Raw genomic sequence first — 25,248 nt, 5'->3', positions numbered from 1 at the left:
GGGTGTTATACAAAAACATATGGCCCTTTGCCATGATGTACTGCGTGTGCACTCCATCTTTTCCTGTGCAGCAAGGCAACGTTGCTGTGAGCTTTGCTCAGAGAGCAAGTCCACAGCTCAGGACCTGGGGAATGCTGTCAGCAGCAGATGATGGTGCAGTGGGGCCAGAGTGATCTTGGGGACACAGAAAGGATAATGCTGAATTGGTCCTTCCAATTAAAAGTAGCTGATTGATCCACAACATTGCCTTGAGAAAAGAAACCTGCGTTCCTAGGGGGGTCCCTGGCAAACACTAGGAAGGGAGATGGTGTGCTTGGGTGTTGCAGGAGGGACATGGCAGTCCATTCTGCCTCTTGTCTCGCTGCTCCTACCTCAGCTCGTAGTTGGACTTGGCAGGTATCTGTGATGTCCATGTGGTAACTTCTGTGGCCATGGTCACATCAGGCATTAGGTGCAGACTGAGACACCTGGGCCACATCTCTGCAGAAAGCAACAGTGGTGCACGTGCAAAACAGCAGAAATCATTGCTGGATTGCCACTCCTTCTTGGGTAAAAGAAAAGGCATGTTTACTAAATGACTAAATCATTGCAAAGAGGACTGCAACATCTTGTGTGGAACCTGACCACAAGGTAGAAGTCTCTGTCCTTTTCATACTTACCGTAAGAGTGGTGCTTGTCTGCTCTTACAAGTCACACTGTTGCAGCTGAGTGTGTTGGGTGTTTGTAGCCTCTTCAGTTATTAAAACACTTTGGGTGCAGATTAACTTCATTTGCTCAATATACTATAACATAACCACCCCCTTGATCTGTGAGCCTTTTAATAAATACGCTGGAGGGCATCCTGCCTCTTCTGCAGCTTCTGGGAGTAGATCCATGCCCTCCATTGTACACTGAAAAACTTTTTGCCTGGCCTTCCTGGGAATGGTGCAGCACAGGGCTGCCTACTTCTGCACCAGCAGCCCACTGGGATGATGGTTTGTCATCCATCCTTTCATCTGCTGGAGGAAGCTAATACTGTCCTCATGTAGTCGTACTGGGTCTTTCCTGTCTCATCTTCCAACAGAGATAAAGCTGCTGGTCTGAAAAATATGATTTTTTTTCCTCTATTTTGGAGGACTGCAATTTAAGCTGAAATGTAATAGAAATGCCCCAACAGCATAACTCAAATAACTGAGGCCTCATCTACACAGGAAAATTATACTCATGCGTGGGTCATGACATTTATTTTTACCGGTATGGCAGTGTTACAAGAGATTCCCATATGGACGGGTTGCATCAATCTGAGGATACTGTACTACATTCACGTATTCTTGTTTCTCTGCAGGAATGAGCCAGACAGTCCCAAGCATTTGCATTAAACCCTGAAACATGAAAATATTACAAAGGGTTGGGTCAAGCAGTATAATGGTACTGTATCACTGTAGTTAAAGGTAGGACTTTTATGTGTGGACAAGCCCTGTGAAAAGATTAACCTAGAGAAAGTTAATAAAAAGTGCTGTCCTAAATTATTCATGAATCCATTTGTAATGCACTTGCCAGGAGGCTTTTGTTTTTCTCAAACTCTTATTTATTAAAATCTGACAAGAATATCTGGTTTTGTTCAATAATAAATCTAAGTCTGTGAGACTGGTGATATCCTCATGTAGTAATACAGAATCAAAATGAAGTTACATGGCAGGGGTGAATACATTATTTACTTGGGAAGAACAGATTATTGTTCAGGAGGATTTTATCTTTTACTTGCCATTTTGGAACAAGTTAGAAAAAAACACAAAACCAAAGCAACAAACCCAGTTGGGAGATAACCTCTTGTTTTGTGACTGAGGCCTTAATTCTGCAAAGGTTTTTAAATATGTGAAAACTCAGTTAAGCATGTCTCTGGTGGCTTTGCAGGTTCTGGACCTGTTTCCGCTAAATGAAATAGCTCAGATGATCTTGTTTCATGTTTAGCTCTACTTGTCCTTTTTCCTTAACTTCAGGAGAGGCTCATGGAAGTCATGTTCCTTGCCTGTGAATTTTGACTTCCAAAGAATGTCCATACAAACACCCCCTCTCTCCTTTTTGTGTACCTAGAAAATGTTAGAAAGGTTATAAACTGGAGGTAGGAGAATGGAAGAGAGACGGGAAGAGAGCTTTTGCTGTTTGGGATACAATAAAAGATGGCAGTCTGTGTGTGCTTTATAGCAGTCATTTTTTAAAAGTAGGCAGAACTTTTCTTAAAAAACAATTTAAGATTTTTTTTCAGTATTTTCAGTTTATGAATTTTAGGGGAATATTTCCCATTCTTCTTCTTTTGTGCCGTTATTTATAACTGGATAAGGAAAGGAGTAACAAGTGCCTATGGATAGAAAGTTAGAGAAGAGTAAATAAAATAAAATAGAAAGAGCTTAGCTGTGGAGGCAGAACTGGGAGTTGAGTGACTGGTCTGAGTTGGAGGATGATGAATGGATTTGTTTGCATAAGCCTGGCTTGTGAATCACTCTCTCATAAAAGCAGCTTGAGTTGAGTAGGAGATTCTCCTGTCCCAAACTTAAGTCCTGAGTGCTTTCAAGCACAAAGTGTACTGTGATGTAAGAACTCCAACTGTGAGTACCACCCTGTTATTTCACTGGACTGGAGCTGGAGCTCTGCAACTTCCCAAGTTTGAAATAAGCTAAGTGTCTCTCTCTCACACACACCACGTGCTTTGTATGATGTATCATGTGGTGCCTCTTGGTGGTCAAAGTTAAGCTATCCGGGTAGACATAACCAGCTTGTGATTCAGATTTGGAGTCTGGTGTTAGGTATTTGGTCCCTGTGAAAAGCTGTGTGTTGGAGGACCATCAGTCACTAACCATTAAATGAGACTAGGAACTCAAACTTGGAGAGAAAAGGGAGGTGTGGGTGTGCAAGGTCAGTATTCATGGTTGATTATCCCGGGTGGGTTGGGAGTGGCATGGGTCTTTGCCTTGGGAGCTTGTTTTGCCTCTCTGATGCCAGAGAAGTTGTACAACGTACGTGCAAAAGGGGCATGTAGGGCTAAAGATTCTGATCAAAGCAATCTTTTAAATGAGGCCTCAGCTCTTATGCACCTATTAGTATTTGGAAGAAAAGGTTGACTGTTAACAGAGAGCTACTTTGCTGTGGTTTAGGAAACTGGAGGAGTTAAAAAGGTTTATTTTAATAAACTGTACCACCAGTATCTAAGGTTCAAGTGGAGCCTGTGGGTTGGATTTGGGAAATAACAATTTCCTCTGGAAGCCCACCAGAGAAGATCTGTTCCTTCCTGAAGAACATTATTTTCTTGTCCTTCTCTGCCATTTGTTTGCTATGAGTTTTGGTGGTATGGGGGTCAAGGTGGACTCTGAAACCCTGCTTTGGAATCAAGGTATTTGTCTGACTTGTTTGCCCTCGGTGAAATCGGTGCTGCTGCAGCTTCATTGCCATGGGAACCTCCAGTTACTAAATTTAATTCAGCTCAGGGTTTGCTTTTCTGTTCTGTTGCTGCAATGTAGACAGGTGATAAGCAATATATTGATACTAAGCTATATCATAGCAAATTGATCAGGCACCGATATTACCACGGTATTGCAGTATCTGCAATATTGCTCTTGTGCTCTACTCTAGGCTGCCTGACCTTCCTCCTGTGCCTGCCTCCAGCCTCCTTTTCCTCTCCCCTGGCAGAGCAAAGGCAACAGTGACTGCACAGTATTTCTGGTCCAGCAGTTGGCAAAGGCAACCTCTGCTTGCTGGCGGTACTTCTTCCTCCCTTAGGGCAGCCAAGCATGGAGTGCCTGTGGGCCTGGCAGGGAATGCTGCTGGAGACGGAGCTCTGAACCTCAAGGAGCTGTGGGGTTGCGGTGGGTCCTAGTACCATGGCAGCATCCACAATGGTGTGAAGTCCCCCAAGGACAGAGACTAGCACCACAAGATCAGATTAAACTGGGAACGGGGAAATAGACGGTGTACGAGCAGAGAGTGAGAACCCCTATCACCCAGTTGTCTTCTAAAGTTTTATTAATTCCTTTATACTTGGTGAAACCTTTCTGTTTTGTCCCCCCTTGAGCGTTATGTAAGGTTCAGATGGTATCTGTTAGATGTTTATGTTCATGGTAATGCAGAGCCTGGTGTCTGGGATGCACTCTGTTCCCGTGCTAGTATAAGTGGTGGAAGCGCGCCTTTACTGCAGCCACGCTGGACTTCTGGAAAGGCTCATTGCAGATTGGCCTTTGCCATGAAGATATTTTATGTAGCTAACTGCAGGATGATCAATTTTGTAGGTCTTTCATGATTGTTTGGGTTGTTGGTTTCTAATGTTCTGCCCCTCTGTAGTTTGGTTTACTGATAGTACATCACTTTGTACAGAATTCATAGTGAGCAGAGTGTGTAAACCTTTACGTTAAAATGTTGGCTGAGTATTGATTAATCAGTAAAAGTTTTTAAGCTGTTTCCTTTAAATTCCAGGACCATGCAGCTTAATTTAGTGATTGAGAGGGATGGGGAAAGATACTGCTTTTCCCAAGGGAATATATTTTCTGTGGTGCTTGTTCATGGCAAGGGTTTTCAAGCCAAAAGATGTGTTTTAGGGAAGGAGATGGTTCTCTGATAGTCATTATCTGCTAAGATGACTCTCTGTTTTCTTTCTTTGTAGGTATTACATTGGTCGCCAGATGTTTGTGGTGGTGTCTGCACCAGAGATGATCAAGCAAATCTTAGTGACAGACTTCAGTAACTTCACCAACAGAACTGTAAGTAGATAAGAGGGCTGGTTTTGTGGATGGAGTTGCAAGTACTGTTAATTTGAGCTCAGACCAAAAGCGACTGCAAGGGAGCTGGAAACGGGAAAAGTACAACATGGTTCAATTAGACTTAAAGCTGTATAAACTTTTTTATATATATATATATTTTTTTTTTTTTCAGTCAAAGACTCCTGTACTCTTGTTACCAGGACACTCTGAGGGTGAAAGGGAATGTTCTTAAAAGAGATATACTGCCTTGTGGCTGGGGCACCAGATAGATGCTGAAGAGAGAGGGTTTCAATATCCAGTTTTGCCAGTGACCTCCTGTGAAATCTTGGGAAAATCACTTAATGTCTTTCTTCCTTGGTTGCCAATATAACATGGGGACAGTATTATTTGCTTTCTCCCACTCGTGGTCTGTTTTGTGCTTTTAGACTTTCTAGGGCAGGAGCAGGCTGCTTTGGACAGGGACATGCCTCCTGCAGCCAACGTATGTTGTTTTGTTGTACTTCTCACTGAAAATATTTAGTAGCAAAGCATGAAGTTGGAGCTAGCAAGGATTATACATATGCTGTTGATTACACACTTATATATTGAAAAGCTCTTTTCAAGTACTGGTTAGAACAAATAATGAGGGGGGGAATGGCCAGAGGAATAGTAAAGATTTCCAGCAGTTCCTCAGCATTTTACAAGGAAATACTGTCACTGTGACTGCACACCGCCTCAGTGCCATCCATTCCCTGCTTCCCTCTGGCCCCTTTGTATGCTCAAACCTGCTCAAATAAACTCACATGTATTCAGGAGTGTTGTTTGTACCCTGGGGGGAAATTTCATCTCTGATCAGCTGTCTGTCTCCTGTGCCCCTCTGATCCTCTCTGCAACCAGACAGTCTGTTTGCAGACTGCTTGTCTCCTCTGCTTGCTTCTTTTGGTACATGAGGTTCATCTTGTGACTACCTGCATCTTATTTAATAACCACGTGTACCTGCTGCCCTCTGTTCTGCCTATAACTCACATATGAATGGAAGAATCCCAGCGTGCAAGCTTCTCAGGCTGAAGTTGTTGTGGGTGGCAAGGGTCTTTCCCCCATTTTTTCTATATATGAATGAATTTCCCACCCCTTCCTTTCTTCCACCCCCAAGCAGGAACCCTATTTCTTCCTGTTTGTAACTTTTTCATACTTTTCTCTTGTTTATTTGAAAGTAGTAGACTGTACCCACTATTCATAGCAGTAGCTGATGCCCAAATAGCACCTCCCTGAAATTAGAGATCATTCCTTTGAGAGTACGTTCAGAAACTTATTCTGCTCTTAATTTTAGTCAGCTTTGTCTTTGAATGTATTTGTCCATGCATTCTCACCCTTCTTATTTGACAAAATTTTTCTTTTTCTCCAGGCTTTTATGACCAGAGGTTTATCTCTCTCTCTTGTGGTTGTACATCTATCTGTCATGGTCTGTAACATTTGTGTTCCTCTCTCAAATTCAGGTAGGCCAGGCCATTATAGGCATTTTCTCTCCCTCCCCTTTTTTTCTTCATCAGGGATCTGTTAGGTATAGCTGTCTGTGTAGGTTCCTGTCTTGCCCTCCTCACTTAACTGTCCCCTGAACCATTTGTGGCTTTTCTACACATCCTACTTCATCGATGAGAAACTGAGGCACAGACTGAGTAACATCTCTGCCACTAACCAGAAAGCCTGTGGCAGATGAGAAAATTTAACTTCTAGGCCTGTCTTTAACAAAATGAATAGTTTCCCCCCACGTGCAGTTGCTATTTCTGACTTGCTTAATGCCCATGAGTCTAATTCAAATGAACTTGCTTCATCTTATATACTTTTATCTCCTTGTTCTATGGTCTTCTCACACAGCTGCAACCTTTGAGCATTGTTATTTCTCACTTTCCACTTTGTTCTCCCTCCTCCAGCCATTGCTTTTCATTTACTGAAGATAAGCAGCCTTCTGTTTCTGCATCCCTCCACATCTAACCTGGGGATCTTTTTCCCTGTCTTGAATCATAACACTGGAAGCTGCCTCTCCTCTTTAATTCAGTCAGCTCTCTTGGTGAAGTGTTCAGCTATCCTGTACACTAAAGATTCTATATGAAAATAAATAATGCTGAATGGTATGTAATGAAGGCCAGTGGAATTTATTCAGATACGATTTGGGTTATATGTGGAAAATAATTGAAAGGTGAGAGTGAGAAAAGCACTTTCCAAGTAATAGAATTCTTTCTTCTCATATTGACTGAATAAATGTCATTTAAAGACTTTTAATAGGGTTGCTTCTGTTTATGTATTTTAAAATTACTCAAAGCAAGCTCCTCTACTTTGAGTGAGGGTTTCTATTTGCTAGTGGAGAATTCAAAATGCTAAATAGATCTCCCTACCTTATCTTACCTATTCCTTCCCCAAATGGTCTACCGATGAGTAGCTGCAGAACTGACTTTGGAGTCAGTGCTGCTCACAAAGCTAGGCTAATATCTTTCCATCTGGGCATGGCACATGCTTGTTATTTCAACCCAAAGACATTTTTTAGCTTAAGACTGTCAGTTTTTAAGGGTGAGAAGGATGGGAAGGGGGTGAGACCTCTGGGTTTGAACAGGCTGTGGGAAAACCCACTGTGCTTTTCCACCTTCCCAACTGCATTTCCAAAATTCATATTTGTACTTCATCTACCAGCGGTGAATTGTGAATTATTTAACTCAGAATGCTGCAAAGAAATATTATGCACCATACTCTGTAGCAATTGTAGCAATTGTGTGTTAACAAAGTGTCACTGAGTTGCAGGACGTGCAAGTTTAATTCTAAAAGCTAAGTCTAGAAAAATATTACATTTGATGTTTCTTTCAGTTTTCTTTCAATTAATCTTAAAATACGTATATATTAAAGTAAGAGACAATGTTAAATTGAACTTGTGAATGGTTGCAAACAGTGGATGTACTTGATAGAAGTGGGTAAGATGATGATTCAGTGAACTCTGAGCTTTTATCAAAGCTGTCTATAACATGATGTCATGCTTTTGAATGCTTCTAAGAAGAATGACCTTAATCTGGGATTGTGCATTTGCGGGCTGCTTGCTGGGAAGTCATCAGAAGACCTTTGTGGAATCAGGGTGGTTTTAATCTGCTGAGAAGACTCTTTTGGAGGCATCTTGTGTCCTGTCCCCACATCCAGAGAGACCTGGACCAGTTGTACACTTCTCAGACCTGCTCACACATTACATAGACAAAGTAGATTTTGCATGTGAACAGAAGCCAAACTACTGCTCATTTTATGCAGTTATGTTCCCCTTTGATATTACATATTTCATGTCTTTACTATCAGTATCTTTCAAATATTGCTGTAAAAAGCCTTTTAGGTTCCTTTGCCCTCTTCTGTTGTTTCTGAGTTACTGATCAGTAATTCTTGTGACAGAAGTGTATAGTGATTGCAGATCAAATCTGCATTAGGGTTCACTTCCTTTTAGAACAAGCAACCAAGTCCAGCACACAGGGTGCTAATGCCCTGAGGCATGGGGTATATTTATGGTTAACTGTATAATCACAGGAAGGCAATAACGATATTCTACTTTCCCACTTAATTTTGACTTGATTAAGGTAAGCATTGTAGCCATTTAAAAACAAAAATATCTACTGTAACATACCTTCATACTTGAGGCATATGACGCCTTTTCCCTATGTTTTTAATTAGAGTTGAAGAAGAAAAGAAAATTAGCTTATAGACCTTCTGCCAAAAAGTATGGAATTGTTTTTAATTTAGGTTAACCATGGAAACCTCAGCCAGCATTTTAGGCAGGGCGGTGCTGCAGTAAATGATACCTTTTTCTCACAACTATGGTAAGTCAGCCGTTTAATAGAAGTTTTCTTTTAGGAGCACTAAGACTTCCTAGTTGCCTTACTGTGTTGTGAGTGAGATAGGTTTATGATTGTTGCATTCTGCCAGGCAGGATAATGATACATAATGTGTTTTCAGATTGTTTTTAATTTCTGCATTGAAAATTTGTTTTTGAATTAGTGCTTGAGAATTGTTAAAGTGTACTTTAAAAAATGTAGAAGCAGAGTGTTAAGATTAAGCAATGGGAAGAGAGATGTTACCTGGTATGTCATTTAAATGATTCAGAAGTTGTAGGCCAAAGAATCTGCTAAAAATGTGGATCAGTGAGCCCCAAGGCAAAGGTAAGTCCTGGCTAGTCAAGGTTTGCCAGACTGCGAGTCAGTTCTCTGCCAGGATTCATGCGGCTATCACATGTGGAAACTAGTAGTTGATCCAGACAAAATCCGTAAATCTGCATGCCAACCAGCTGGAGGATGGTGACATTTTTAAATACAAAAATCTACACCAATTCAAATAGCTGTAAGAAAACATCACAGTTTTCTTGCCAGGAGCTTTGCTGCTACAGTGGAAAAAGTAACAGTGAATTAATAACAACTAGTAATGAAGTGGTAAAAGTAAGAACAAAAAAGTAGCATGAAAGCTGATATAAATGGCAGTACAAATTCCTTGTATCCCTCTTGAAGGAAAAGTATGTTGTATGAGAATGTTTCTTTTTGCTCTTCTATACTTCCCCTTCCTTCTCTCCTCGTTCATCCATGTGGGGTACGATTACTCTTTTCCATGTGGGATAGGATTATTCTTTTCACTTGCAGAATTTGCCTGTTACCCCAAGCTGTTTGCTTCATCATTATTTTGTTAAATCTGTAAAGCTTCAGGCCTACTTGTGGCTTTAAACAAATAAAATACAACCACCAAATAGGAAAGCACCTGTTTGCTGCATCTCATTCAACTGTGGTCCAGGATGGCTGACACACCTCTGTATCTGCTCTTCTTTTTGGTCTCTTGCTAAGGGGACACAGTGCTGGCAAGAAATGTGTCTGTATATTGCTTGTCAAAAGGTCTATCCAAATTTGATACCAGATGCCCTCCAGAGGTCCCTTCCAACATCAACCATCCAGTAATTCTTGAATTTTGGGTCAGGCCCTCAGCCAGCATAAATCAGCCTACTTACATTAACTTCAGGTGACCCTACACCAACTGATAGTGATTATGCATCTCTGGAGTGGGGCTGGGAAGCACAACTGGCTTCAAATAGCTCAGCGTGGTGCCTCAGGAGCTGACTTGTGTGTCTGTGTTCTTGGCCTTTTGCAAGTAAAGGGTCGCTTGTGTGTCTTATGCAAGATCTTACTCAATGCCTTCTGCCTTGATTTTTAGAGTACAGGTATTATCTGTACACAGCAACCCACTGATGTGCCGTCATTCAGTAAACAGCGGTAATTCAGTTGTTTCCAGACCCATAGTCTCATCCAGCTTCTGGCCTGGGCTGTTTCTTCAGTCCCTCTCCGACAAATACCTGTTTTGTTTTGAAAAATAAACCCACTAATGTATTAATTTGAAGACATGTAATGTAAAAATAGTTAAGGAATGAATAGTTGTGTACTATTGCAAAAGATGCATATCCAATGTATCCTGTCTTGACCCTGTACCCTTGGTTGGTTGGTTTAAAAATGTTTCTTTCCTTCAAATTAAATATGCTAGGATTATTTCCAGCTGTGTCTATGCCATGGTCATTATCCTTTCATGTGAATTTCTTTGTTTATTTCCAAATTGTTGTTGCAAAGTGTGATGAACTCAGTTTGTAAACAGATGATGAGTGTGCTTTGTTGGAGGCTTACTTTTGCATGGGTGCGTGGTTTGCAGTACTAGTGACACACAGTATGACAGTGGGTAAGTCAATATTTGGAAAATGATTCAAACAAATGAGAAAAAAATTATGAAAAGTATATCATGAGATCTTAACTGTTCCACCCTTTAAAATGACTGTTCAGTGGGATGGTTTAGTACACAAGTGGTGTTCCAGTATGTGCTACTAATTGATTGTGATATTTAGTTTTAAAAACAAGCAGGTTTTTGTGGCAGTGGAGGGAAAGAACGTGCTTTAAATTTCTTCACTGCCTCAGCCTTTTTTAGGTATGTTTTTTCATTTTCCAGTTCCTTCACCTTGTTTCATTGTGGGTTTTGTTTGGTTCAGATAGGATGTGGAAGGTGACCAGCATAACTCTTCTGGAGCTGACACAGCACAGGATGAGTTGTTACAGCCGCATGTGTGCATATTTGTATATATGGATACAAACAGGTGCACATGTATTGATTTGGGGTTTCTTTGTGATTTGAGGAGATGCTGAATCTCTAGTCCTCACTAGAGCCTTGCAGGCATCAATTGCGCCACACCTTATTACAGAAACTTCACAAAATGTGCCTCTTTGTGCATGCCATGGTGACATTCCTGTTCCTGTTGCAGCAAAGCCATCATGCCTGATGGCAGGACCATGCCTTGAACATCCAGTTCTTTGTGATGCAGAGCTGAAATGTTCTCTCCTCCCTCCCCCTCTGACTTTGTAGGACAAATTCAAGCAAGTGTCGATCCTGCCACATATACAATAAGGCTCAGTCTCACTGAGCTGAGAGAATATTCAGGTCTTCCAAAAATCGTTCTGTGCCTTACGAGGATAAGTGAAAAGGTGTCCAAGCAGTGAATTTATTAAGATTTACTTTTTTGCCTAGCAGTTTTATACAGCTGCTAGATCAGTTGGTTTGAAATCTTGGCTGGTACAGCATCATTATAGAAAGGGAATTATGCTAGCGGGGAATGCATTTGGCTGTATAGCACTTAACTGTTTAATATTAATTTGTTTGACTGCATATTTGTGGGTGCTGTTGTACTGCCATGTGAGCCCAGATGACTAGGTGATTTTCCAGTGCCAGTCCCTGCCAGGGAGCTGAGCAAGAGCTCTTATCCTTGTTTTGACCTGATGGTTCTCATTGGGCTGTGCTGGAGCAGGAGCTCCTGGTCTTAACAACCATAATGATGTATCTGGTTTCTTTCCCCAGTGTGCCTCCATGGCTGTCTTCTCAACATACTAGGATACCTTTCTAGCTTGGTCAACATATATGTAATTATTTTGCCACCTTCTCTACCTGGTAATATAGCTTTTAATTCTGGATTTCTTTTTTCTTTCCTCATTTTGTTTTCAGAGCTTGCTGGTTAATTTTTCTGAGCAATTTAATCCAGTTTTGTTTAAATGTTTTCAAGTGTCAGTGCATAGGCTTGCAACAGAGACTTTAAAATTAAAATACAAATATTGAGAGGGTCACTTCTTTCAGACTGTATGTCTTTTTGTGCAAGCACAACAAACTGCCCTTTATTCCCCATATGCTGAAGCCAATAGCACAAAACTAATGTTGTCAAATGATCACTGCTGTTGACTGCAAAATTAATCAGACTCTGGCTTCAGTTAGCCTTAAAGAAAGACTTGACATATTAGTAGACTGTGTTCTGGGAAACACCTGATTCTCTGAATCCCAGTGAGATGAAATCTGGTTTTGTGATTAGGGCTTTAGGTTGGGATTTAGGAGCTCTGAGCTCAGATTTTGGCTTTGCTACAGAATTCCTGTGTGCACAAAGGCAAATCATTTAGGAAGTGCTTTGTCACCTTAACAAATGTAAAAGAGTATGTTGGGAATTTCCAGCTGAACATTGTCATTAGTGAATGTTAGTGCTTGAGAACTGATGGCAAAGGGTTGGGATTTGGTTTATCTGTTAATTCAAATAGTTATGATGAGAGGGGGTTTTTTTGTTGTTGTTTGTTTGCTCCTAAAAGAAGGTTCAGAAATGTAGAGGGAAAAGTTTTATTGAAAAGCTCTTTATTTTTTCCTTTTAAATAACTTTCTATTTTAAAGTATTTTTCAAAAAACACCCTAAAGTAGTAAAGTTAATATTAACAGATTCAATTGAATGCATTTTGAGGATTATCATCTCTCAAGTTTTTAATTTCTTTTTTTTGTAGTTCTAATTCAGAAAAGGCAATTGTGACATCTCCATCCTGCGAAGTGGAAAAGCTCATTTCTATTTACCTTGAACATCTGGCATGTGCCTCTGCTGACTACTAATCCTAAAAAGATGCTAGCAGTTTTACTTCTCTGCCCATTCTTATATCTCATTCAAATCAGTGAGCCATGAGTGTGTATTTACCTAAGTACGTTTATTAATCGTCTGTCCAGAATGGGGACATTCTTGTAAATAAGAGACTTTGGTTTTCTGTGCCTTGCATGGTAAAGAGGGCAAACATGGTCTCTTCTCACACATTTACGTTCTTGATTAAGACTTCTGAAAGTTTAGGAAGATGTTGATAATGATAGTTTGGAGTGCCACAGAATGGTTTAAAGCAAGCATTCTGAAACAATGACTGCAGTTAAGTCCAGTTAGTTTGAGGATGGTCTGGTTGACTTATTTGGAAAGACCCTCTGTTAAAGAGGAGAACATCTAACTGACATTTTATTTCCTTTGAGCAGTTACTTAGATGGTTTGCTGATTGAGGAAGGTTTTCTATATTGTCATGGCTGAAGGGAGCTCTCTTGCAGGAGGTCAGCATATCCCCAGCAGTGGTGGTCAGATCATAGCTGGTTTGGAGAAAGCCACAATTCTTAAGAGGCTGCTATTTTAACTGGCTAATATATTGTTGTCCAGGTAGGTCATGTGAATTTGTTTGCTTGAGATTTATAAATCTCTAATTGAGTAAGCAAACACTAATATTTGTCACATTTCCAGGTAAGATAGCAAACAAAATTGGCTGATTCCTCCTGTATGAAGGACTAACAGTGATGGTGGAAACAGATGGGTTATACACAGATGGAATACAAAATAAAAACTTTCCACTTTTTCTCTTTTCCAGACATGGGTTGGCTGTTTTCAGATGCTATGGGCCATAAACCTTGGCAATATAAAAGCAATGCAATTGACTGTAAGAAGGCTAGAAGATTTAAAAAACAAGTTTCCTTTTCCCTTGCCCCCCATCAAGACATGATGAATCAGTAGGTTGAGACCATGGCTGATGTTGAGATGTACAGTCATCTTATCTTTTGCAGGATTTACTATGAAGTAAGTTATTTTTCAGCATGGGTCTAAAGTACTTGAATCTATCCCTGAGTCTTTCTCTGGTTTATTAATGGGCTGCAGTGCTGCCATCACCATGGTATCCTGCTACCTCTTCCCCTGTGAAGACTGGAAAACTGCATGTTGATGAAATTTACATTTTTAATTCTCCACTCTCCATGCCTGTACATATAAAAATTGGTTTGCAAAACCATAGGGGAACACAAACACAAGGACAATCTGGTATTGAGAAATGACTATAGTGTTGCTGTGTTGTTTTGTTTGTTTTTAATGCTCTTTCTCTATGCGATTATACTGCAGCCATCATTGGTTCAATACCTGCTCCTAGGTAGACACCAGAACACCAGATGGATTACGTACTTTACAGCACTAATGATAGTGCCTGATAATGTGTGCAAATCTCCTTTTCACTGATTGTTCAAAGCAGTTAAGAAATACTGAATACAGCTGTACATAATTACGCTTCTATTGAAACTAAACCAGCCTGTGAAATTTCTGTTCCTGGAAAATGGTCAAAATTAGTCAATAAAAACAAAACAAAACAAATAAACAACAAAAAACCAAACCCTTTGCATGTACTTAGTTAATGGTATATTGTGACATTCTGTTTCTTAGATGCAAGGCTTCCCTGCCAACTCTATTGAGACTTAAAGGGGGGTGGGGGGGAAGAAATGCTGCATAATGAAACTACAAAAAAGTGGGTTTCCTGCAGGTGTAGGAAGATGCTGATTTGACAATACTCTATGCATATGCACTTGGTTATGTCAGAGGGAGCTTGTGTAGGACTAAGTATATATGTGTCGTAGTGTGTTGTGGATATGTGAAGGGACATTCCCTCGTTCTAACCACTCCCTGTTTCTTTCACATTTCTTTGAGTTATTGTAAGATCAGCTTTTGAAATTATCTTTTTTTGGCTTGTTTATCCTTACCTTTTTAAATATGTAATTTATTTCTTCTATCGTTCTGCAAAATTTCCTTTTCTAAATGACTGAGGAAAACAAGATCAGAGTTTTATTAGGTTTTGCCTTCTCTTCCCCCAGTTTTTCTCCTGTTGAAACTTGCCAATCACTTTTAAAGCCTACATTGGGCTTTTCTGCAGCACAGGAGATATCATTAAGGCTTTAAACCCACTAATGAGGGAAATGTGCGCTGCTTGAAGGCTCCTGCAATATTAACTACATCCAATTATGTTAGGTAAATGTATGAGTATAGTCAAAACAGGATGAAAGCATATCTTTCTATTCAGGCCAAAAGCAGTCTTCTGAGCCAATCTTTCATCAAACTTACATTGGCTATTTATTTACTGACTTTGCAGCACTTTTTTTTTTTTTCAATACTGAAGTATTAAACACTGCAGACAAACAACACTTACAGGCAAGAAAGGACTATCTATTCCCAGGGCTCTGTTCCTTATTTGAAGAACATGTTTTATTACTGTGTAAAATAAGTGAAATCTTAAGGATGATAAATATTTTTTCCTGTTTAAATACAGTATTGCTTTCTTATCTAATCCTGTCTTTAGCTGACTGCATTATGAGTAGGTGTGATACCTGTGGAGTGGACAGGCAGTTCATGCTGGTCTTTGCTGGTCCCGACCTTTGATTCCTGTTGATTTGTTGCTTTTTAAGGGAAGTTCAACTTATCCTACTCCTTTGGGCATATGCTGTGGGGATATTTTTTCTGAAGCTTGCTCAGCCTAATAGCACGGGTTTTCAACAGTTGCTCACTCCTAACCTCTGAAACTGTTACTTACCAGTAGCAGATTGCTTGCTTTGTTTACAGTTTTCTCCTTTTTCCCTATTCTTGACATATAATGGACTGTCATGTCCTTTAATTCCTGCCTTCCCCAGTCTCCTTTTATTAGGAGAAGACTAATTAGTTTGTCACTTGTTCTGAAATTGATATAGGCTCAGATCACAACATTCAAGTTGGCTTTCTTAGATACTTGAGCAATTAGAGTTCAGACCCACTATTTTGCTTTTTTTTCATGTCTTTACCCACATTTGGAGATAATTCACCTGCTCATGAACAAAAGTCCCTTTGAACCATCTGATGACAGAGGAACCCCTTCAGGTCTATGCTGACAACACAGTGAGGTGATTTACATGTACCTACCCCGAAGCCTAGATGTTCAGCACTGAGCAATCAGGGCAGATGTGACACAGCAGTATATGGTAGTTTGAGTGGTTGTCATGTATCATGCCTAAGATCTGTGTAGGCTAGCTGAGCGTCCTCTTTCAAAGGTGGCCAGCAGCAGAAGTCAAAAGACTAGCATAATAGCAAGACAGACAGTGGCAGTAATCTTCCTTGTGACTTACCTGCCCAGCCTCCAGCAGCCCATGCTGTGATCACTTCCAGTGCCAGAGGCTGCATCTGGGCATCATTTCTCCCAATAGCTCCATTGGCTACAAATCAGTTCCCACCACCCCCACCCCCTTTTTAATCCTTTCTATTAACTATTATGCAAGCAGGTGACTTTTTTCATGGATGAGCTTTCTCAGATGTGATACAAAACTTATGTTTGGTGCTAGTGAAGTTCATTCTTCTTTAGTGAGAGTAGTAAGTGTAATATACGTGGGTATTATTATATGAATCCTTGCAAACCTCTGCTCTTCATTTTAAGTCTTTTAAAAGTAGTATTGTCATCTCAATAATAGTAGGACTAATTCTTTTTTAGCTATTCATTCAGATAGCTTAATCCATTTACCTGCCTTTATGTTTATATTTGAACTTAAACATATGAAAGGTTTTTTCCTTTCTTCATTTTTTTTTATATATAATGATGATATTCTTATCTAGCACAATGCTAACGACCTTTTTTTAAGGCGTCTTAGCAGGACTCACCATTCCCACAGCAAGGCCTACAAAATGGATCATGTGAGCATTCCTCATCTGGTTCAGCTCAGAAGCTAATCCATTTTAGTTTATGTATCAATGTGGACTTTTTTAAAACTATGCAGGCTGACCTGGCACTGAAGCAGACGATGAGTGCTCACAAGGGCTCTCCACCAGCTCCATTTCAATGGTGGTAATCTCCAATAGATGGGGGATGGTGAACAGCTGATGGGGTAGTAGCATCTTCAATTGATGCAGCTGTTTTTGTAGTAGTTCTCTGACCAAAGCCTGAAAGGTTCTTTTCTGTCTTTACAAAATTGCCTGGTGATAAACTCCAGTAGATTTGTTCTAAATTTGTGCCTCCCCCCCCCCCCCCCCCGACCATACACTGTATAATGTTCATTCTGCAAGAGTAAAACCTCCATGGGAAGGATGTTTGGAGATGATGCGCTCCTTAGCACTGACAGTGTGTTACAGCTATAAATCTTACGGATCATAAGTGAAAAATGAGTCGGCAGGTCTTATTTTAGTTTCTAGTGAGAATTCTTCTTTGTTTATATAGCAACCACATAACTTGGCACCATTTGTTGTAAATAGTTGATAGCAAATTGTTGGCTGGTCTGAGCTTTAGGAAGGGAACAGTGTGTTATACAGGTGCTGGGGAAGCACTGTGCTGTGCATGCTGTGCTCCTGACCACGACCAAGGGACGCTGCAGATCACTTGTCAGTGCTGCTGGCTTTTTGTCAGTATTAAACTCATCATGCTTAAAAGAAAAAGGAAAGAGGAGGGATGTAAAATTCTTGTCTTCGTACTGCATGGCTTGCTCCCAGCTCTCTGGCATAAAGAGTGCTCCCTACTTTGAGCACACCTGGCCACTGCTCGTTTTTATGTTGATTTACCTGTTTCTGAAGGCTCAGTGATAGCTAAGGGGGCTCCATTTAGCCCCATGGACACATACGCAGCAACAGATATATACAGTGACCAGGAAGCAGCTATCCTGCAGCAAAAGAAAAGGTTTGTTGATCATTGTTAATTATTTACTCCTGCCAGTCTCCTCTCACTGGTGTTAAGCAATAGAAACTAAAATAACTACATTCCTTACTGAAATAATGTCCCATTCTTCTTCTTTTCCTTTCACGCTTGCTCTTGCAGAAAAGGGTTTGGGGAAATAAGTAGTAAAAACAAGAACTGTCTTGCGCTGTTCTCCCCTGCTAGATTAATTGTAAGTTGAAGATACACAAGATACTCTTCTTTTCCCTTTTCAAGGCAATTGCAAAGGACAGTTTCCCCATTTCCTTTTCCATTTTCAGTATGCGCATTTAGATGAAGCTAAAACTGCACTCTTGCACTTTTTATGCAGCTTTCCTAAAATAATTCTGAATAATTTAACAATGGCTCAGAAACATTCCAGTTTAACCAGTCATTGACCTTCAGTCACATTTTAATATCATCAGGACTAGACTGGTGTTTCATCAGTTCCAAAGAAGCTTTATTGTAGCAGAGGCAATGCTGATATCATTAAAGTTGCCCAATGTCTTCAATTACAATGTTTACCTTTCAGTAGATTACCAAACTTCAACTGCTTCAATTAGTATTTTCAATTTAGAATTTTTCAGTCAAAATGGTCTCGCTATTTCAGAGCAGAAGCCTAGGGAGAAGATAAGGTTATTTATTCATTGTGGGGAAAAATAAACCCACAGTGTTTCTTTTGACTTTGTCTTTGTTCCCTCTAGCATAAGGTCTGGATATAAAAACTGCTTTGAAAATCTGACCAAACTTCTTAAGTTTATAAGCTGATGAAGAATCTCAGTAAACAAACTCAACAAAAATTATTAAATAACAAGGAAACTCACTTGCTAGTATCGCTCTCTGGTGACAGGGCTCTACAGATCACTAACTTTTTCTACACATTGTCATGTGACCTTTATGTCTAAAGGTTGAAAACACTGAGTTTGTGACTGGTTCATTCACAGGAAAGGGTTTTTTAAAAAATGTATAATATGAAAACATTTCAGGACATTATTTTCTTTATGAATGTTACATTTGCAAAAAGCAATTAGAGATCCTGTGGGAAAAAATAGTATAAGATTACAAGCTAAAGAGTTAGACCTATTTTTGCGTATGCTTTAGGATACAAAGATTGCACTCAGATTTTCGAAAGCTTAAAAAAAATTTTTTCAAACCTTTTAACACTTTATTCTGCTCATTTATTTCCTCCTCATATAATTGTAATCAACTGCAGTAGGAATAGATGGCATGCTATATCGCCAGCATATCAAGAATAAAAAAATATATATAACTTACATGGCCCTTAATATTTTAAAAATTTGATTAGGAAGTGTGTAGAAGTTAGAAGTTTCATGTTGTGGCTGATTTTGAAGAGTCAAATGCTGAAATAAAAATAACAAGTTGATCAGAATATTTTGTTTCAGTTACAGCTTCTAATGCAAAGTCAAAGTTGTTTCAAATTGCAAAGTAAAATTATTTTGTTCCAAAACCATATATATCAAGATAGGGAAAAAGGTGGACACTTTCTCCATTTTTTTTTTTCTTCCAGAAATCTTGGAAAAACAAATTTATTTTGCAATATTTCTGGTTTTTCTCAACCATGAGGCTTTATTTACATTTCTCTAAGCAGCACTGGTTTTATTTTATTTAATGTTTGAGTTTTCAGAGGGATTGCCCCCTCCTTAACTGATGTTTCACCACGTCAGATTAGACGTTCTCTGGATGGCCCAGCCTTGGTTTTTACCTCCTCAGTGGTCAAGTGGGGCAGCTTTCATTTCCTCACTTTTTTCAGCTGTTCCCGTGGTGCTGGTGGGAGCTTTTATATTATGTTGGCAATGCACAGTCAGTTTTGGCTGTAAGAACTTAGGCTGGTCCCAGGGTTAAGATTTATTCTAAGTAAAAATTTCAGCAGGGTTTTAGGCACGTTGCAGAGGGTTATTTTTTCAGGTTCAAGATCCATTTTATTTTTCAGGCTGTAGGATGCTGGGGGGATTCAGGATGGACCTCAGATGTGGGAGAAGCAGCTGTGTGGATGTAAAATGAGTTCTTGTGATGTGGGGGTGTGTGCTGCACTGGTCAGCACTGATGGTTGGAAACTACAACCCCTTCTTTTCCCCCTCTCCCACCCACCAGTAAAGTTGGGCTTGGAAGTGCAGATACTGATAACTTGTGAAAACGCTAGGTGCGTGCAATCGAGTGTGATGTGCATGCCGAGTATGGGTGCAGCCTGGCTACTTCATCAATGCATGTTCTGCTACAGAGTAAGCATCTTTTCTCCTTCAGGTGGGAAGTCTGAGCAGGCAGGACTACGGCAACCTCCACCTGAGTTCACCATTACTTTTCCATGTGTTGAGGGGAAGATACTCAGTGAAAGGCCACGGGTGTTTCATTCTCATGGCTGGCACGTGCTCTTTCCCTGGACACCTGATGAAAGAGAATCTAAATCCCAAATACCGCTCTGTCCTAGTGTGCATTTGCTGACTTCCAGCTTCTCTACACCTGGAATGCTAGCGCTGACTTTTGGGGCAACATGAGGAGGGGAGAATTCAGGATCTGACCCATCCCTCTAGTTGCATGTCCTGGAACAGTAAAATTGAAGCAGTGGGGTGGTGGAACAGGCCCTCCAAATGCTGCATTGCCTGGAGGAAGCCTGTTTTGCAAGAAAGGGATCAGTGAGCTGTGGGGTGTGGGCTTCAGCCCATGGAGTTTTTGGTTGTTTTAAAAATTTTATCTTATCCTAGAACTCTTAAGATGAGAAGATACGGTGATGTGGTTTACGCTTCATAATCCACACTGCTTGCTATTACAAGCCTAATACATTTGAGAGTGCAAAAGTAGCTGATACTGTTAATTTATTTTGAATGAGGTACTTGCTGATACTCAAAGGAGCATTTTAGCTGCTCTCCTTGAAGAAATCAAATAAGAGCAATGTGAGGAACAGTCTGGTTACAGGTTGTTTGGGAAGTGAGGCTGTTCTACTGAAATTGCAAGCTCCAGGGAACTCATGGTAAGTCCTGTAATATTATCTGTACGCAATAGGACATTATTATTGTTGAAATTATCTTATGACAAACACTTAATTCGAGATGTGCTCAAATTAATTTGTGAGAGTCAAATGAACAAAAGCTATTTCATATAGGCATGTTTTGACATGCTTTGATAAATTGGGATTTATTTTTTTACTTGATTGAAACCAGACAAATAACCACATATATGAAATCTTGGAAGACAAAATTCTGAAAGTGTGCTGTGCAACTACTTAAAAAAGTTTTATAGCCTAGCTCTTCTTGAGGGACAAATAAATGAGGAATGAAAGCAGCTACTACTATCAGGAAAATGCATTAGTGTTTTGACAGATAGATGTGCAGATCTTAATACACAAAGTTTGTTTTTTTCCCTGATGTGTAAATACGCTCTTAATGTAATTAGAAACAATTGTGAAGTAGCAGGCAGGGAATTCAAATTCTTCAGTTAAGCGGATATTACAAATGTGATTTGTTGACAGCTTGTCATGCTGCCATTACAGCTGACCTGGCATTTTCTTTCTGAACAACTTTTCGAAGGAAAACTAGCATAAAAAGAGACATATTTGGCCAGGGAATGCTCTGTCTCTGACTAGCAGCAGATGCTTACAGAAAGAGCAGAACAGGGCAAGTGCAGAATGATACTTCCTATAGAATAGCCCCCTAACATCTGACTGTCCATGGCTGACTTCCTGAGCTAGAGGTTGCATCCATGTTTTTAATTTTTAATAGCCCTTTTATTCCAGTAGTTTGACTTAAATAGCATCTTGAAACTATTTGTATTTTTTAAAACCATGCGGAGTCTTCACAAGCAAACTTTTATTTGCTTTGTTTGAGATTGTTTTCAAATTTTCGTTTTGGCATTGGGGGAAGAAAAGGTGAAATACTTTTTCCATGAGTTGTTGGAGATCATGGATTTGAAGTAATCATTCCAAATGTTCTTGTTTCAAATTAGATACATGACAGTTTGAAATATATTTTGTATATCAGGATGTTGTCACACAGGAAATGGAATATTAGGCAACAACTTTTAGGTGCTACATGGGAACTCAGAAGACCAATATAAACCCTTTGAAGAGACTCAGCTTTTGGTCATAGCTTACTACTTACTCACTTGTTTGCTTTTAGTGTTTCTCAGTGCTTTGAGATTTTAAGCTAGACTGGCCTGTTTATAATTTTATTTCTATATTACAACCTCTGAGTGAAACAGGTCAAACCAAAATTGTCAATAAAATATGAAAAACATGAAAAAAATGACTTTTTTTATACATACTCTGCTCTGAAGGAAAGTTTTGAATACAAGTAATCTTTTTAAAATAAGCCATTGGTACACCACCCCTTTACCTGGCTAGCTTGCCTCTGACAGTAATTAGAAGCATTTAACCCCCATTTGAGGAGCTTAATTTGAAAGTACAAATTAAAAACTCTTGCTCAGCCGTACCTAGTGCTTGGAAGTGCCTTGAGTACCTTGGAGCTGGTGACTTCAACATCAAGGTTTCTTGGGCACCTGCAATTCTTTTTCTAAGTCATAAGTCCTTTGATCCCCAAGTGCTTAGACGTTTTGAGACCTACCTCATGCCCAATCTAGGAGACCTATGAATATGATATTTCAAGAGGAGATGGACCTCACAGGTACCTCTGAAACTAGCTGGTGGTTTAGGCTCTGAAGAAAATGTTCCTTCAAGTCACAACAGAAAGTTGTGGAACTGGGCCTCTTCAGTACAGTCCCCAGTCAAAAGGGGAGCTGCCCAGAGCACAAGAGAAAGGTCATCACACATTTTCCTGCTGGAAATCGTTCCAAGGCACTAATTTTTCTGGGAAGTGCCCTACCTAGCAACCTGTAAGTGATGCTTGGGGAAGATGTACTTGCAGCCTTATGTGTTGAAGCTATTCCATATTCCATGCAGTCTTTGGTATTCGTAGTAGAGAAGTTAGTGAACCTCTGCAGCCTAGAAGGGCAGCCATCTGGTTCAGGGAGACCAAGGTTGCAGATATTACTACAAAATATTACTCATGTATTTTTAATTATAGTCTTGTGTATGCAGACCTTGGAGAGGAACTGGGACTGAAGCCCTTTTCGCAAGGGGAATGAATGCTCTTGAGTCCAGTCCCATTCACTAAGTATTCCCTGGAAAGGACAGGAGGGTTTAGGACTATCCCCCCCTGCACCTTCCCCTGCTGTGATAGTTCTTTCCTTCTTTGTTATTCTTATTTCCTTACTTTTCTTCACATCCTTACCCACAGGAAGGAATTACAACTTTTTTTTTCCCGTGTGTGAGTTTGGTTCCCTTAGTGATAGTGTGCAAGGGAGTTACCCCCATGACTTCCTTCACTTTTCAGTTGAAGGAAAGGGAGTAATCCTGATCACAGCTGTAGTGGCCTCTCTTATGGAGTACATTGTTATAAAACGTCCACGAGAAGGGAGGTGTGAAACTCTTCCTGCATCACTGTCATGGCAGCTTGGGCAACTCTGGCCTCAGCTTTGGTGAATTCTCTTCTGAGGTATCTAACTCGCATATCTAAACATACACAAGGCATTTCGGTCAGGATTATGACACTGGTCAGCAGCCTAGAGGACAGGCAGTGGGAGGCTGGGTAGTACTTACAATGTCTCTTGGTATTCTTCAGAATCTCAAAGGGTGCTGCAGATTATGGAATATGATGTTCCTGCGTAACAGAAGGATCTAGCCCAAGTTCTTATGGACACTGCCTGCCATCTTATGTATGCTGATGACTGAAAGCATGGGAATATATCTGTAGCCAAAGTCACTGGGAACTGTTTTTTTCCAAAATCTCCTTACAATCTGTAAAAGGAACCTTCTGGTCCTCAACCTCTCCTGTAGGAAAAGTGTGCTTAGAGAGTCTTTTAATATTATTATGACTTTATCCAACATTAAAAAGTCCAGTTACATCAGCTGGAAAGTAGATTTAAACATTATGTTTAAAAACTGCTTCTCATTACAGCAGAATCTGCATATAGAACACATGTTGTCTAGTACAACTCGGATTTGTCTAGAATGCCAAAACTCCTAATTAATTAACAGTAAATACTTTTTTCTTTGGTTTGATTGTTTTGATCCCAAATACGCAAACTGACCTCCATATGCAAACTGATGAAGGTGTGGACTTAATTTTGATCTTGCTTACACCAACAAATGGAATGATGTGTGACTTGTATCAGTCTGGGTCAGACTGCAGGAGGCCATATGTGTTTATTTTAGCATTTATGAATGGTTATATTTACCTCATTGCAATGACTCGCTTTGGTTTCTGTTGACAAAACCATGACTTAAGAGAATGTTTGCAAAGACAAGAACAGATGTTTCCAGGCTGCTTGCCACAGAGAGGAAAAAAAGACAGTATTTACTTGTAAGCTGGTGTTGGCTGTACCATTTTTCCAATGAGTAATGATGAACAGTAGCCATTAGTCAGTTGCTGAAGATCCTGATTTGACAACAGAAGAATGGGCTTGGAGATGCCTTTTTGTATAATCTGATCCATACAGTAGAGTAGAAGGCAATTGCTGTAATCACTGAAACCACTTCTACCTTCTAACACTCTTTTGAAGTATTTTAATGACCAAGGAGAACCTAAAAGCTTAATGAAGCAGTGCATGGATATTTTCTCCCCTTCCTTGCAAGCACGTTGGTTTCCTATGAAGCTAAAAACTTTTACTAGACACTTTCATGAAACTGAAAAGCAACATTAAGCTTTTTGGAGTTAGTTTAGTGCTTTTCTTTTTCCATCTGCAGCCATAAGAACACCTCCTAAATCATAGATGTTAAATTCAAACTTGTTTTAAATGGACTTTTATAGAGGAGAAAGAAGTGTAGTAGACTATCACCAGGGTTAATGATGATCTGGGTAGGTTTTGGGGAAAGCATTTGTGAAGAAATATCTGTCCACGTAGTTTTAATGGGCAAGGAAGGACTGACTTCAGTCACCTGGGAGCAGCAGTGTAGGGTGTGCGGCACTTGAAGATTTGGATACGAAGTTTTGGGAAGACCGATGAAGAGTGATCTTACTTTTGGAGAGACAACACCTGCATTTAGTGATTGCCTCTGGTGTTATATGGGTGGGAGGCTCCTTGCAGGCAGAGCAGAGAGGTGGGAGTGATGCAGTGGTCTCCCACACTGGGGCACAGCACCCAGTGGGCAATGCCACCCTTTGCCCTCCATGAAGGCTGTGATCTTTGCATAAGGAGTTGAGTGTTGCTCCAATACGATGATATTTTGTGAAGAGAGAAGTGATACACATTTTGAAGAGATGTGGTTATTATATCTGTGTAAGCAAGAACCTGCTAGATGTTAATGATGAACTACAGCATATATGGCATAAACAAGCTCTGTTATGTTTCTAAAAACATGCAACACACTGCTCTCCTCATTCAACCAGAAGCCACTACACTTTTGAATGTCATGAGTGTGGGGAGAGCTGAGCATGACTTTTCCTCTTGCAAAACACCAAGCAGGTTTGAAGGAATTCATAGTACTAGCTTACCAACAGGGGATTTTTAAAACTAATATGTGGAGGCATCTTCTGCGTTCCTGCTTTCATGATCCACTTACTGCAGGCTGTGTAAGATGTATTCCTGGAGATATGTCAGACGGTTTTGTCTGTTACTTTTCTTTATTGCAAGCGTAACGTTGATTTGTAAGTGTCATGCCACTGCTGCTGGCTGGATGAAATACCATATGAGCAGTTCATGGGTTTACTGGTTCC

At 40.1% G+C, this 25,248-nt stretch overlaps 1 protein-coding gene and 1 long non-coding RNA gene across 5 annotated transcripts in view; one reads left to right on the top strand and one right to left on the bottom strand.

The window, feature by feature from the left end:
- TBXAS1 (thromboxane A synthase 1) overlaps positions 1-25,248 on the top strand; it is a 229,640-nt gene that overhangs the window by 98,025 nt on the left and 106,367 nt on the right. For all 4 annotated transcript variants that reach the window (XM_037389194.1, XM_037389190.1, XM_037389192.1 and 1 more), the window contains one exon: positions 4,631-4,727. In XM_037389194.1, coding sequence (XP_037245091.1) covers positions 4,631-4,727 — 97 coding nt within the window. The remainder of the gene's footprint in view (positions 1-4,630; positions 4,728-25,248) is intronic.
- On the bottom strand, positions 1,177-18,188 carry LOC119148697. The gene is made up of 3 exons (XR_005104462.1): positions 18,050-18,188; positions 17,395-17,492; positions 1,177-1,361 (listed from the first exon to the last, which is right to left on the bottom strand). It is a non-coding gene; the product is annotated as an uncharacterized LOC119148697 (long non-coding RNA).

The sequence above is a fragment of the Falco rusticolus genome, chromosome 5 (genome assembly GCF_015220075.1).
Source record: "Falco rusticolus isolate bFalRus1 chromosome 5, bFalRus1.pri, whole genome shotgun sequence".
Lineage (NCBI taxonomy): Eukaryota > Metazoa > Chordata > Aves > Falconiformes > Falconidae > Falco > Falco rusticolus.
Note: the sequence above shows the minus strand (reverse complement) of the source record. Positions and strands in the feature narration are given on the sequence as shown.